At 35.4% G+C, this 16,780-nt stretch overlaps 1 protein-coding gene across 7 annotated transcripts in view; it reads right to left on the reverse strand.

Moving 5' to 3' along the window:
• Positions 1-16,780, reverse strand: part of PTPN4 (protein tyrosine phosphatase non-receptor type 4) — a 168,016-nt gene that overhangs the window by 3,571 nt on the left and 147,665 nt on the right. For all 7 annotated transcript variants that reach the window (XM_081052199.1, XM_081052198.1, XM_081052195.1 and 4 more), the window contains 7 exons: positions 13,409-13,575; positions 12,509-12,599; positions 12,363-12,424; positions 8,788-8,934; positions 7,904-8,032; positions 5,262-5,410; positions 3,876-4,011 (listed from right to left, as the gene is read on the reverse strand). In XM_081052199.1, the coding sequence (XP_080908325.1) occupies positions 3,876-4,011; positions 5,262-5,410; positions 7,904-8,032; positions 8,788-8,934; positions 12,363-12,424; positions 12,509-12,599; positions 13,409-13,575 (881 nt within the window). The remainder of the gene's footprint in view (positions 1-3,875; positions 4,012-5,261; positions 5,411-7,903; positions 8,033-8,787; positions 8,935-12,362; positions 12,425-12,508; positions 12,600-13,408; positions 13,576-16,780) is intronic.

Genomic DNA, 16,780 nt, shown 5'->3' on the forward strand with positions numbered 1-16,780 from the left:
GTCGGCTGGTAAAGAAACGCACATGGTCAGGCAAAATAAGAAAGTTTTTACTGTAAGAGACAAAAGTTTATCGGGTTGAGCAAAACATGGCTACAGCTCGGCTGCACGTCTAAAGGAGATTTTCAGCCCTGAAGGAAGGGGTGAGGAGGGTTTTATAGGGGCTGTGCTGACAAGGAGCATTGTTTGAACAGAAAATGTTGACTGCCTGCAAGCCAACAGACATTTTGTTGTCTTCTTGCAGACATGGCGCTGTCTGTAAGTCAAGGTCTCTGAGACCTAGCATTCAGAGACCTACCATTAAGTCAAGGCCTCTAACATTAGAGACGGAACACTGTGGTATTCTAAGTCTTTCATTGCTGGTATTGTAGAGAACCAGCACGTTTGTTAAAGAAAGGCGATCAATGTAAGATAAAAGACGTTAAGTAAAAACAATGTGGTTCTGTGTTTGTATTGGAAGCACCAGTATTGATTCATAAGTTGTTTTCCTACCTCTGGCAATTGGAAGATTTCTAGAGACAAACACTAACACTACTAACCAAAAAACTATAAACCACTCTAGTGCTCAGAGGTGCTCCCTAGAATCATTTCTCCATAAAAAGAACCAGTACTTTTTGGAGAAATTACAGATTCTAACTTGGGGGCACGAAGTATACAAGTGAGGGCCTCAATATCTTTACTGATGGCAAGGAAGCTATCAACGTTACTCAGGTCTTTACAAAAAGGCTCAGGAGCCAAGCTACATAGCTCCCACTGGCCAAAAATGGGACAATTTAGGCATCATTAAGAATCATAACTACAGGGGCCAGCCCAGTGGCCCGGTGGCTCAGGTGGTTGGAGCTCCGTGTTTCTAACTCCGAAGGCTGCCGGTTCGATTCCCACATGGGCCAGTGGGCTGTCAACCACAAGGTTGCCAGTTCAATTCCTCAAGTACCACAAGGGTTGGTGGGCTGCTCCCCTTGCAACTAAGATTGAACATGGCACCTTGAGCTGAGCTAAGCTGCTTCCCGGATGGCTCACTTGGTTGGAGTGGCAACCACAAGGTTGCCGGTTCAATTCCCGCAAGTGATGGTGGGCTGCGCCCCCTACAATTAACAATGGCAACTGGACCTGAAGCTGAAATGCGCCCTCCACAACTAAGATTGAAAGTTCAACAACTTGACTTGGAAAAAAGTCATGGCAGTACACACTGTTCCCCAATAGAGTCCTGTTCCCCTTCCCCAATAAAAAAAAAATCATAACTACAATGGATAGAAACATATCACATTACGTATAAATCCACAATTTCAAAATAATGTCAAAACAAACGAAAGTAAACCACTGGGAGAGGCAATTGAACCAACTCATTCTATTGAAAAGTTACAAAGGGAAAGCATGCCTTTCCTACACAGAGTGTGCCACTGGTTAACCTCTTTAAAGAAGTAGTCCAGCTAATCAATAAATAAGGAATGATAAGGTATCATCATTTTGAAAGCCCAATGAATTAATGGTACAGGCATTGATCACCCAAGGCTGCTTTGAGACTCTTTCATTTTTTTTTTTTTTGATATATAACCAGAAGTCAAACTGCTGGACCATATCATACATAATGAGTTATGTTTTTACAGTATGTCAGGATTCATATGTGGTCCATACATTTTGATTGGTTTATATGTTTTCTAAATCTCTTAAAAAAAAGAAAGGTATCTAAATTGAAAAGGAAGAGGTAAAGTATCTCTACTTGCATATAATATGATCTTATTTAGAGAGAATCCTAAGAAATCCACTTTCACACACAAAAAACTATTAGAGTTAATAATTTCAGCAGTGTCAGGTACATGATCAAGATACAAAATCAATTTTATTTCTATACCCAAGCAATGAATAGTCCTAATATGAAATTAAGAAAAAAATTCCACTTTAAATAGCATCAAAAAGACTAAAATACTTACGAATAAATTTAACCAAAGAAGTGCAAGACTTGCACACTGAAAATGACAAAACGTCATTGAAAAAAGTTTTAAAAGACATATAAATGGAAAGACATTTTATGTTTATGGTTTGGAAGATGGAATATCATTAAGATGGCAACGCTTCCCAAAATGAGCTACAGATTTAATTCAATCCCTATCTTGCTTTTTTTTCAGAAAGGACAAATTGATTATAAAATTCACATGGAAATGCAAGGGACCTAGAATAGCCAAAACAGTCTTGAAAAAGAACAGAGTTGGGAGATTCAGGTCCTGACTTCCAATTTTATTACAAAGCTACAATCATCAAGACAGTATACCAGCCTTAAGAATATACACACAAATCAATGAAATAGAATTGAAAGTCCAAAAAACACACACAAATGTTTATGGTACCACTATTCATAATAGTCAAAGAGTGGGAACTATTCAAATGTCCACCAACAGATGATGAATGGACAAACAAAATGTAGTATATCCATAAAATGTAGTATTATTCAGCCTAAAAAAAAGGAATGAAGTACTGACACATGCTACAGAATGCATGAATCTTTAAATATTATCCTAATTAAAAGAAGCCAATCACAAAAAAACACACCGTATGATTTCATTCATATGAAAGGTCCAGAATAGGTAAATCTATTGAGACAAAGTACATTACTGGTTGCCTAGGGCTGGGTCAGAGGAAAACTGGGGAAGGTATGAAGGAAAATGGGTATGAAGTTTTTCTGGGGGGGTAATGAAAACGTTCTAAAATTAGACTGTAATGATAGTTGCAAAATTCTGTGATATACGAAAAACCACTGAACTGTACACTTTAAAACGGTAAATTTTATGTATGTGAATTACATTTCAATAAGGCTGTTCTAAAATAAAAAAAGACATGAATTATGAGATAACTGGAAACTTGAATACTGGTTATTTGATAATATTAAGGAATTACTGTTAATTATACTTAGATGTGATAATGGTATTATGGTTTTGTTTAGAAGGAAAAACAATCCCTGTCTTGTAGACATATACAGTAAAATATTTATAGACAAAAATGATATGATGTCTAGGATTTGTTTCAAATATGGGGAGAGTATGTGGCAGTATAGATGACACAATATGGCAAATGTTGGGTCTGAGTACTCAACATAATGTTCATTATATTATATTGCCTGCTTTTGTGTGTTTGAAATTTTCTATAATTTAAAGCTAAAACAATGACAGGCTGTTATAGGATCATATAGGTCAGCTCATTTCAGGAACTTTACTGCCACTAACAATGCTCACATTTCACAATGGCTTATACAAAAAGTAATCTTAACTTTAACTCTAAAATTCCATGATTCCTCTTTTGAGTCCTAGAACATTATTCAGAGTCATTGTAGAATGCAGTAAGTTAGTAGCTTAATTTCTATGATTTGTGTTGTTGCTGCAATTAAAATTCTTATGTGGAAAAGAAAGGTAATTTCACCCTGGGTGTTTCACTGACAGCAGGTCTATCAAGATCCTCCAGGTCAGGGATGCTATCATTCCTAGCATTCCACTTGACTACGTAACATAGGGCAATTCTGTGGAAGCACTCAAGAATTAACTTGCTACAGTGGTGTTGACAAACATTTTCTGTAAAAGACTGGACAGTAAATATTTTTGGTTTTACAGATTAGATGGTGTCTGTTGCAACTTCTCAACTCTGCTATTGTAGTGTGAAAACAGCCATAAACAATATGTAAATGAATGAGCATAGCTGTATTCCAATAAAACTTTATTTACAAAAACAAGTGGCAGGCCGGATTTGGTAATGGGCTGTATTTGACAATCCCTGGGGTTATTTGCTCCCGGCAGGGGAATCAAAAGCTAAAAATATAGTTTGGAATATACAGTGGTAACAAAAATCACCGTGTTGAGAATACACACTTATACATGAAGTACAGTACTTACAGGTGTTTGGATCATCATAGCTCGTTGATCTCTCATTGTTCTTACAATATCTAGTGGATAAACTGGTTGATTGCATTCAATGAGACACATGGCTGTTTCCATAGTAATAAGAACCCCAGTTCTTCCAATCCCAGCACTAAAAAAGACAAATATGAGGCAAGGTCTTATTGACACTATTCCGTTAAAACTTCTGTGGATTTTGTGCAGAAAAATAAAGTACTGAACCACAGTATAGTAGAAGAACAATTTGATTTTAATGTTTAATATCACGAAGGCAGCAGGCCAACTAGAAAATATTTTGAAAATTGAAAAAAAAGTCACATTTAATACAGATTAAAATGGTTTGTATCCACACTCTCCCCCACTGATAGTTGTAAAAATACTATTTTACAAGAGTTATATTTCAGTTTTTAAAATATGAACAAGGTATAGAAATTTACTGGAGTAACCTAACTTTAAAATGTAAAATAACAGAATTACAATAATCTATCACTAAATACATGAAAGATAGTATTTTACACACTCAAGTCAGTTTTTAAAGGCAAATTTAACTCTGACTAAACTTTACCATTGAGATAGACCACACCAACTTTTTGAAGCCTTCTCTGTGAACATGGCTATAGTGGACATTGGACCCTTAGGGTAGAAAATGGCCAAAGGTGTTTACCATTCCTGCCATTCTGTCTCTCAAATATGTGGTCTACAATCTGTTTTTGATGATTTGAAAGTCTGGTCTTAAAAAGTGCTAGAAAGTTTAAGAATAAAGAGATACCTCAATACATCCCTGAGTAAGTCCCTTAACAGAGGTGGCAGGATGGGGAAAAAATAATTTCTCTCTCCTCATCTCTCGGTTGGTGTCAGTGAAGGCTGGAGTCACTAAACCTGGCTCTTTAAGGGCAGATGGGGCATGAGTCTGAAAGGAAAGGAGGACAGCCTACCACTATTTATCTGGAGCTCCTAAAAGTGGCTTATCTTGTGCTGGTATTGGGTAGGCCAATTCCAAGATATGTGAGAGTACTCACCAAAAGTCCTGAGAGGGGCCACAGGAATTCTAAACCTTAGCCTGCAACCAAATGCCTACATTACCGTATTTTATCAAGTCTAAGATACCATCATTGGAACACACATCCCAATTCCAGATGTTAAACTGTGAAAAAGACAAGCTTCTAAGAATCAGTGCAAAATATTATTTTTACTTCCTGTGATAAAGTTTCTGCCAATGATATATTGTGAACATATCCTTTGTCTTCTACCTTCAGAGCATAGCTTTGAGTTCTCTCTAATTATAGTGAAAATCACAACTTAAGGATAAAATAAATTACACATTCCCTTTTAAAAATGACATCTAGTCAGCTATTCAATCATAAAGAACAGAAAATAGAATACCTGCAATGAACAACAATAGGTTCTTCCTTGCCTGCCCTCTTACTTCGTACATGACAAACAAAATCCAGAAAGTCACTTGAATCATCAGGAACCCCATGGTCAGGCCAGGCTATGTACTGGATCTGAGTGAGTTGACGACTCTCATTTTTCTAAGTGTAAATGAAAAATTATGTACCCTTACTTAGGAATTACCTTTAAAATATAAACATTCATGTCATTTTAATTTTAGAAGAAAAGCAAAAAAAATTACTCCCACTATTCCCCAAAAGTAATATATACACTCAATGAAACCAAAAATTTCAACAAAAAGAATCCATTTTATAGAAATAGTTGTTTGGATCATTACTTTTCTTATAACTCAATTTCTCTATTTGTAAAGTATTTTTTTTAACTTTTTAAAATTTATTTTAAGTGTGTTTTTTCAGGACCCATCAGCTCCAAATCAAGTAGTTGTTTCAATCTAGTTGTGGAGGCTCACAGTGGCCCATGCAGGGATCGAACCCGCAACCTTGTTGTTAAGAGCACCACGCTCTAACCAACTGAGCTAACCGGCTGCCCCCAGGGAGTATTTTTTAAGATGACAATCAAGTAAACAGGCAAAAACAAGTTAAGTTCTAGAAAAATGTGTAAGAAAACTAAAGAACTCGTTGAACAAAAATGGCAAAGCGAAAAAATAATTATGAACAGAGTTGGGCTAATCCTAAAAAACACAAGTGAAATCATGGAAGATCAGGAAAACAAAACCTGAAAGTAAACGTAAATTAAAAACTGAATATCATAAAAACACAAATTCAAATCAGGGCTTAATTCTTTTTTAGGAGCCAAGAGTTAGTATAATAGAGAAAAAGACACTGGATTTATACATCTCGACTCTGTCAGTTGAGGCACTTCCTTCAGCTGAAAATGAAATAATATCTACACCCAAAGGGATAGTCTTATGTTGAAAGGATTCTATGAGAGGACCTATAAATCTCCCAATCAGCTGTTTGGAATCATATGCTTAATAATTGGTAGCTATAGTCATTCAACAATGAATCTCGTGATTGTCATTTACATTAAAGGGAATTTCCAGAAAAGACCATGAAAGTAAAAGATAATTAAGGAAGGGACTAATGAAAGAAGAATTCCCAAAGATACCTCAGTAAAATTTAGTAACTATAACTAAAAGAATCCTGTAACTCTGTAAAGTGAATTGAAGTGTATCTAATACAGACTACCTTGATTATTGTTAACAAAAGAATTTAATGGTACCAATAACCTACAAGAACAGATAACGTAAAATTATATTTTATTAAGTTTTGGGGTAGTGTCTGTCTCTTCATCCATGTATGTATGTATTTATGATAGCAAATTTATTTTCCTAATTATATTTCGGCCAAACTTTAGAAGCGAATTTAAGTGTTAGCATAGCTCTGAGGTACTCAGGGTTTGCAAATAAAGTATATAAATTGGCCGTGGACAATGCATAGGTGGAGCAAAATAGAGACTATGCTGAAGAGATAAATATTGTTTTATGTAACCATATACAGCCTATCTTTCATATCTACTTGAGAAAGTGAAGAAATATCTTATTAGCTTGCCTTGTTATATTAGACCATGAGCTATACAGTACATGTCCCTAAACACTAAATTCATTCTGATGGAATCTCTACCCCATCAGATTTTGAAACTTTAATTTTGTATTTCTTGTAACTTTAGCTTTACTCAATGACAGATTTATTTAAAAGAAATCAGCACAACTTCTAGCTCCTTACGTTTTGGTCAGTAAGGCTCTAACTTGCTGGGCTCCTTTAATCATACTCAGGAGGTAGGGGCTAGTGGGGGGAATGGCATTGTCGTTTCCAAAGGCTTAACCATTGATGGGATGGGCCTGGGTCTTCATAGCTCTGCTGTTTGCTCGTCTTCTCTAGTGATTGTTTCTTCTTCCAGCCCCATTCAAAACCAAAGGTGGGTGGCAGGGGAATATGTAGCTGCAGGCAGTGAAAGTGTGGTGCACCGTCTCTAACAGCCTGACATGACTAGCAGCATGCCATCCTCCACATACATCTTCCAATTGGTTTATTAAGCCATCATTTAGGAATCAGTTTCCATTTCTGGCTCTGGCTTTGGAAGCCAAGGTGAGTGACCCAGGTGGCAGTAAGAAGTAGAAATTAAAAAGCTACACTCTATCTGCTATCAGAGGGTCTTGCCTATGACCTTTTCCCCTTAATACCGAGGAGACTGAAATTTCTCTCCTTTACACCTTTAAAAAAGGGGAATATTTTGACAGCTTACAATTGTTCTTTTCATTTCTACAGATGTTCTCAAATACTTTATTGATATCACTTGTAGGAAAAAACTGATTAACAAATATACCTCTGGTATAATTTTTATGAATAGGCAAAGTATTAAGAGTAATAACTATTTATTTACGATTCTTTTTTCACTGACCATTCATATTTACCCACAGAAACTGGAAATACATTTATTATAGTAGGAAAATACAATTCATGAGATTTCAAAGCATCCCAATCAATCAAATAATTCACTAATTTGAAATAATTATTTCCTAGTACCAGGACTCAGACTAAAAGCATTTTCCACTTCCAAAGCCTTCCCCTTGAACATAACGGTCCGGATGAATATCTTTCTTGCCCTCTTACCTCCTGGTTAAATAGTGTCATCTTCCTGAAGATATATGCAGTGTTTCCTTCTTCTGAGTGGCAGGTGACTTGGTAGCATCCATAGGATGAACTTCCTGTGGGCTCTGGCCAATACTGGTGACACTTAACCTGAAATCAATAAATTTAAAATACACATATACATATAATTTAGGTTCTCCAATTCTTAAAATGTTTTGATTTTTAATAACTTTCAAACTTACAGAAAAGTTACAAGAATATTCGAATGAACTCTCATACATGCTTCACCTAGATCTGCCAACTATAAACATTTCCTCTTTGCCATTTTTGTCTCTTTATACTAATTGTTTGGATATATTTTGAGAACTGCAAATATACTGTTTACAACAAGCTTTCACCCAGTGTTTTACTATTTATGATTAATTCTTGCCTGAATCAATTAATATAATACTATGAGGATGGCAAAATGGTGCACTAATTTTGATATCTTTTAGATTTAAGTTAACAATGGAAGAATCTTCAACTAAAATGCCAAACACAATCCATTTATTTTCATAATTAGGGTTTTAAAAAATAGCTTTACTGACATACAATTCACATATCATACAATTCACCCATTTAAAGTACACACTTCAATTTTTTTCAGTTTATTCACAGAGCTTTGCAACCATCACTACAATCACGTTTAGAACATTTTCATTACTCCCAAAAGAAATCTCATACCCATTAGTCATCACTGTGCATTTCTTTACCCCATTCCCTTTATTCCACTCTGGACCTAGACGACGACTAATCCACTTTCTGTCCTCTATGGATTTAAAAGTTACAAAAAAGACTACAGTAATGTGAATATTTTGACTATAGTTTACGCAATGTAATTTGTGTAAGATTCAAGTATGACTTACTCTGCCACGTTCAACTTGTGTGGTCAACATCACAACCATGGAAGAGCCTTGTTCCCAAGTCATCTGCCAAAAATCTGTACAAGTGTGTGGTAATGGCCCTTGACAAGCAATGTACTGATTTATAATGCTAGAAGAAGGAATTTCCATCTACACAGAATAAGACACAAAAATAAGATTTTCTGCATTATTACTTTTTACTATGATCAAGCATATGAAAATCATCCACTCAGTGGTAATTGAATACAACTAATCTCAATAAAATGCAAAATCAGTAAAACAAATCTTCATCAACAATTTATTTTATTTGTAGAAGAAATTTCTTGGAAATGGCCAGTAATTAGTGAAAACAGAAATTTAAGTATTTTCCAAAGCACTGTTATGGTTTTAAGAGCGGTTTTACAGAGAATCTGGTTTCAGAGGCAGAAACTTGATACAGAAATAAAAAATATTTATCTCTAAACACTAGTAAAATCTGTTTGAGAAGCAAAGTTCTGACATTTGTTTGAGTTTAGGTTTTACATGTTCATATATACACATATATAACATACATATGTATATATGTATACATATATACTTATGCATACATATATGTATATATAATAAAAGAATATTAGAAAAATATTTCAAATTCATTATTTTTAGAAAGCAGTAAGATTATGAGTATTTGGGGAAGATGAGTCATCATCCTACACTATTTTGAAATTAAATTAAGAAGAAAAGGTGACATATGCACATGGCAATTGGAAGAATATCAAAGGGTAAATAAAGTCTCCCTTCCATCTTAGCCTCCAGTTTATATCCAGAGGGCAATTCTTTTTTCTAGTTTCTAGTATATCCTTTCAGAGATATTCTATATACCATACACAAATGAACATGCAAAACTATCTTCCCTTTTTTCCTGTAAAATGTAATGTTGCTGTGCATTTTGTTTCTTTTCCCCCTACTTAATCTTTGAGATCATGTCAGATTAGTAAATAAAATTTCATTCTTTTTAATGGCTATACTGTGTAAATATACCATATTTTATTTAACAAACATTTAAGTTACTAACCTATTTGCTACCATAAACAAAGTTGCACTGAATACTTTTGTAAACCTAACATTTTGTGCACATAAGAAATATATTTGTATGGACAATAGGAAGAAATGAGAATGCTGGATCAAAGTGTATGTGCATTTAAAATTTTCACAGCTAGTGCCAAATTGCTCTTCAAAGAGGTTGTACTATTTATATTTTTACCAATAATGTATGAGGAATGCTTATTTCCTGATAATCTTCTTAATATAGTCATAATCCCTGATCCACAATTCTGAAACTCCCAATGCTCTAAAGTGTAAGTTTGTCTTTTTCTTTTGGTATACCTGACTTTACCTGAACTGATTTGACAGCAATACCTGAGTTTAACTGATCTAAGACGACTTACAGTCTGTATTAGTTCCAATTACTGGAACTATCCATAGTTTGCTGTTGAATATCAACATACTGATTAAAGGGCAATGTCTCAAAGCCTGGTGGGGATGTTACCTATATAACATACAGCATATGCACTTAGCAACCTTAAAAAAATCCAAAAAATTCTAAATTCCAAAGCATATTAGACTCCAAGGTTTCAGATAAAGGATATATATAGATTTATATATGGTATTATCAAACTTTTTGATATTTCTATCTAATAAGTGAAAAATGGTAATTCCTTACAGTTTTGATTTGTACTTTTCTTTTTGTGAATTAAGTTGAGTGTATTATTTAACTGTTATTGTTATTTTTTCTAAATGTTACAATGGTATTGTGGTTTTGCTAAAAAACTAAATAAAAAAGGGTCCTCAGAGATTCATACTAAAATCCTCATTATTCACAAATTATGTATTTGCAAATTTGCCTACTTTCTAAAATTTATTTATGACCCCAAAATACTTGTAGAGCTTTCACGGTTATTTACAGATATGTCCAAAAAGGTGAAAAATTGGAGTGACCGAATGTGTACATTTCCAGTGAATGTTGAATGAGAGATGGTTCTGTCTTCTTGTTTCTGCTCTCATACCGTAAATAAGTGTACTTTTTGCAGTCTATTTAGTGCCATGTTTTTGAATTTTTGTGCTTGGTGGTGATTTCACTGGCTAAAATGGTCCCCAAGGGTAGTACTGAAGTGCTGTCTAGTCTTCTAAGTATAAGAAGAGATATGCCTTACGGAGAAAACACATCTTAGATAAGCTTCCTTCAGGCATGAGTTACAGTACTTGTTGGCTGTTGAGTTCAAAGTTAATTGATCAACAATATGTACTAAATAAGTTCAAACAGAAACAAGTTCAAACAGATCAGTTATATACTGATCACCTGACAAAAATGTTGCCAATAGAGGCTCATGGGAACTTAAACCTCTATTTCCCCTTGGAACAAGGATTCAGTATTTGCTAATTCAGGGTTAATGAAGACTGTATGGACTATCACTACTGCAAATAACAAGAATTGACTGTATTTACAAAAAGTGATATATTTAGGCTTTAAATAAATTATCTAGGGGCGTGGTGTTAGATGAAATAAGATTGGCTATTTGTTGATAGTTCTTGAAGCTGGGTAACAGGTTTGTGGTGGCGGAGATCTTCATACTAGTTTTTCTACTTTTGTATAGATTTGAAAATACCATAACATTTTTTAAAACATTATTTGAAGTTCCTTTTCTGTGACCTGTCTTTGTATATCCTTCATTATTTTCATTGTATTTATTTTTCTTATGCATTTATTCTGTATATTGAAGAAATAAGCCCTCTGTAGTATTTTAAAAATTTAGTATTTTTTAAGCATCCCCCAGATTAAAATTTTTACATTGTCAAATTCACCAATCTTTTGTTTATAACTTAGACATGTTTTCTAAGCTTAGAAAAGCCTTCCACTTTCTGAGATTTTAAACAATTCTAACATATTTCCTCCAAGTTATTTCATGATTCCATTTCTTACATTGATATTCTGATATATCTAAAATGTATGTTGGCATCAAGACTATGTAGGTAAACTATTTGTACATAAATGATCTAATGTATGGATTTGTTTCAAAACAGTCTGGATATATGGGGGTACAGTAGGGTTATAGGTGAAACAAAGTTGGCTATGAATAATAATTGATGAAGCTGAGTGATGTGTATATAAACATAAAAGTTCTTTCTACTTTTTCCTCTACTTCTGTATGTTTGAATTTTTTTATATTTCAAACTTAAGGAAAACAGTAATAATTTTTTCCCCCAAGAGGGGGGACCTCCTTACGTGATATATTCTAGACAGTAGACCTAACCCATTCACTAGGTAATCTGTTTTATCTTCAATGATTTAAAAGGCTATCTCGATCATAAACAAAATTCTACTCTTTATTTCAGGACTAGACTATTCCATTCCACTGCTGTATATGTACTTGTATATTAATATGCAGTACCAAACTATTTAACATTAATTTTATAATATTTTTCAATATCTGAAAATTTTAATATTCTGTCAACGTTAGGCTTTTAACAGAGGAATAGTGTCAAAGTTTATAGTGGTCCCTCTTATACCAATGACAAAGACACAATAAAAATAAACTTACATTTATATAATTTGCATTGATATAGTCTTCATTACCCTTTAAAATGACCCGTGTAGCATCATCTGAAAAAATTTCAAAGAAAGAATGTTTTAATAAAGTAATGTTATAAAGATTCAACTTAACATACAGAGATCATAGATACTTACAAGGCGAAATATCTCTGTATCTATTTTTGGAAATGTTCTGAGGTAATTTGGCACAAGACATTGTCATTCCAGGTTTTTTCCGATACAGTTGCTATAAAAAAAAAAAAAAAGTACAAGACAAGTCCAGCAAGCCATCAAGAGTTTCTGTTTTGTTTTGCAGACTTGTGTCTATGCTAACAAGAAACAGGTTTTTTTCCTTAGAATACTTCATCTATACAATGATATAACTTAGACTAGCAGGATATTAAACCAGGTTTGCAAAGATGAATTCTGCACAATTTCTGACATGAATTATGTATCATATTTTGAAGAATGGTAAAATAAGTTAGAACAATTTTGGTTACAGCACAAAAATGAAGTACCTTCAGTTTTGAATAGCAAATCTGTAGAAAACATTTAGCTTTCATTTAGCTTGCAGATGTTATAGTACATGAACCGAGGACCTTTTACAAGAAAAACTGACACACCCTAAGTGTTTGTCAGTCACAAATGTTTATAGTCACTTATCTATAACATATACTTCCAAGCAACAAATATTAATGATGGCCAACTACACTGACAAAAATTAGAGGATTAAATATGACAAGGTACAAAAATTATTTTCCTTTAACTCAGGATTTTGAAGTCTACAATAGCCTGTCTTCGTCTGCCAACTGTCATAAAGACAGCTATTTATTACAGAAAAACAAATTAGTTTGATGATATATGTATAAAATCTCCTTATTCCTCTCTTTTACTTTGACATCTATTTATGTAACCATGGCTAGTATTTTGGGAGCAATTTTAAAAACTTTGTATTTCAGAACTCTTTTTCTGTCAAGTATTTCTCAGAATACCATTTTAGTGTGTAAATTATAACTGACAGATAAGACAGTTAAGAAACCATACAGCACTACTTACATCAAATTGTGTCAGGACTGTTCCAGTGATGAGCCCCTCAGCTAGCTGGATCATTGACTCACGCAAGGAATGGTCATCCTGATGGACGTTATCTAGAGGGGCTTTCTCAGGAATGTACTGGAAGTCTGGCTCATTTTCTAGCTTTTCTTCCACTACATCATATATAGCTAAGACAACAAACAAAAAACACAAAAGAGCCATATGGAAATCTTAATGAATTGATAAAAGGAATTTACCGTATCTATTCTTTAATTATGTGGCATTTATTCTTAATTCATTTATTCTTAATTCATCAGGTGAGGCTGGTGCCACAGTATAGGGACGAAGAGCGGCTGTGGAGTTGAGTTTTGCTACACCTTTGGGGAAAAGAAGGGTTCTTGGCCATATTGCTAAAAATATCTGTAACTTGAGGAGACATGAAGAAAAAGAGGAGCTGCCAAGAAGCAGCTCTGCAGAGACCTGCCCTTAATCTGTGGGACCTAGGGCAAGCGTACAAATAGAGGCCTATATACCACATGTCTAGGTTTGAAAGGTTACAAATAAATTAAACAAATATGTCTTATCCCTTTTCCTTGACACATGTACAAAACAACTGGGAGGCCATTGTTCAAATGTGAATGTAGGCCAGAACTCACGGTCATGGCAGTGAGGAGAGCCAGACCCTAGACTCTGGCCTATGGCCCACCCTACTTCTTCTCCCACCCTCAGCCCTGTTCTTACACATGGGAGCCTGTGAACATGAACAAGAACATCCCAGTCCATATGTAAGCTTGTTCTACACACCTTTCCAAATTGCCACCTCCCAGCCACCCTGCTGGCCTAAGAGTACATACATCATGTGAGCCAGCTTGGGAGAATGAACCTGGGAAAATGGCCACACAAGCCCAGGATTGGGCTCAGAGCTATTTGGACAGAGAACTGAGGGTTGAAAAAAGTGGTCTAGGAAGGAAGGGGAGGTCACAGGACTCCTTGCTCCTGCAAAATCCTGACTTCCATGGTGGTGGTTAAGGGAGGTGGGGGGTGGGGGGGAGGAGGGACGGGCGGGGGGCAAAGCCAGAATACAGCTTTCTAAAGGATGGAGCCAAGCTATGGGTCTCCAGTGTCCTTGTCAAAGAGGTTTGGTTCCTGCTCAGATATGTAGGCACTTTTGAGAAGAATAAATTTCTGAAATGAATGAAAAGACAAAATGGTATGAATGCATTTTGTCTAAGAAGAAGTAAGATTTAAAGGGGAAAAGACCAGAATATCAAGCTTTTTGTTTTTCTGGTATTTTTGGCAAACATAATTTTAAAGTTTGATTACATAGCATGTCCTCCCTTAACGTTGATAGGTTCTTGGAAACTGATTGGAGCAAAATGACATACAATGAAGCCAGTTTTACGAGAGCTAATCAATATAAACAAGAGTTAAGTTCCCATATATTTCTGGTCACAAAAATCTCACCAAACTTCTAAATAAAGATCCAAAATACTTCTAGCATTAAACATTGAAATAAATGTGAGCTATGTGTACATTTAAGAAAAATTAATAAAGGCAAGTAAGATAATTATTTTCCAACATGCTTATTCCAGGTCAGGGTCCCACGCGGCCTGAGCCTGTCCTGGCAGCTCAAGGCAGGACCCTACCCTGGAGTGGACGCCCTTCCATCACAGGGCATGCTTACACACATCTACACACTCACTCGGACAGGATCAATTTAGACACGCCAGTTCACCTCATGTGCACGTCTTTGGGATGTCGGAGGAAACCTGAGTCCCTGGAGGAAACCCACAGAGACATGGGGAGAAGGTGCACACTCCACACAGACAGTGGCCCTGGCCAGGAATCGTTTTAATTTTTCCCATCAACATTATAACAAATGATGCTGAACAAAACATTATTTGAGGATCTGCTGTTCGTTATTTTAAATAAAAATAGATATGACACACCCACACTGAAAGTGAATACAGGTCATGGTCCAGATTTTGACCATAAAATAACATTTGAAACATCTTTTGTCAAGAAGTAAGTCCTAGGTGGGTTCTTCTTCTAATTAAAGTATAAATTAGGTGATTCGAATTGCAAGAAGCCCTGACTTTTCCATTATATGGACTTTTGTTCATCTTCTGGGTCTGTACTACTCATGAATTTGTGAGCTGAATGTGTTGGTGCCAAAGTGTCTTCAACTATAAATTGGGGATAATTCATCTCAATGGATGGCTATGAAAATTAAACGGAAGGGGCGGTAGGTTAGCTCAATTGGTTAGAGCGTGAGCTCTGAACAACATGGTTGCTGGTTCGATTTCCACGTGGACCAGTGAGCTGCGTCCTCCACAACTAGATTGGGGACAACGAGCTGCCACTGAGCTTCTAGAGGGGCGCCCGGATGGCTCAGTTGGTTAGAGCGTGAGCTCTCAGCAACCAGGTTGCCGGTTCAATTCTCACATGGGATGGTGGGCTGCGCCCCCTGCAACTAAAGGTTGAAAATGGCAACTGGACTTGGAGCTGAGTTGCGCCCTGGAGAAGCACACTAGCCCGCAATATTCCCCCCCCCAAAAAAAAAATTAAATGGGAATATATACAAAAGAGTCCAGGTGCATGAGAAACACTTACAAACTATTATTATTGTAAATTCTTTAGTATGTTATCAAGAGGAAACAGAACAAAATAGGGAGAATATTATTCTTGGTATAAAATTTAAGTGCTTTATGTGACAAAAAATGCCTAATAATGAATCACTTCAGTATCATGTCTAAATAAATGAGTTCCTTGAAAAGTCAAAATAGAATGTTCTGTTGAAGTTCTTTGAATTTCCCTACAAAGCAAATTCTAGACCACAAAAAGAGAAAAACACAAAGTAGAGAAGATAAAATGAAAATGCCTGTTTGTACCCAAATAAGTTTTGTGTTTTATTTTTTCTTGCAAAAATTTACACGGTTGGGTATGGTGGGTGAACAGATAGAGTTCTAATTGCTTCTCTATGGTGTTCTTCAACAACTGGTACACGGTATTAACCTACAATTACTCTGGTGGCTAAAACTGACTAATAGAAAACTGTTAAGAACAAAATTAGAAAAATACATCTGTAAGAATTTTTTCTCAGGAGACAGATGGAGTGCTGAGGGAACTTGAAACAATGCCATATGCACACTGGCTGAGGGCCTGGGGTTGTTAAACTGGAGAAAGGGGGCGGGTTTCTAGTAAAACCAGCTATTGTCAAAAAACTGAAGGCAGAGGGGTTAAACTTATTCTGCATGAAATTTACTGTGCATAGCACAAAGTGATAGAATCAGGATCAATAGGACTGAAGGAAGTTGGATTTTTAATTCAATTAATAGTTAAAGCTATCCAAGGGGGAACGACCTGCTTCAGGAGCCACGGAGTGCTCCCATA

This window comes from Rhinolophus hipposideros (genome assembly GCF_964194185.1).
Source record: "Rhinolophus hipposideros genome assembly, chromosome: 6".
Classification (NCBI taxonomy): domain Eukaryota; kingdom Metazoa; phylum Chordata; class Mammalia; order Chiroptera; family Rhinolophidae; genus Rhinolophus; species Rhinolophus hipposideros.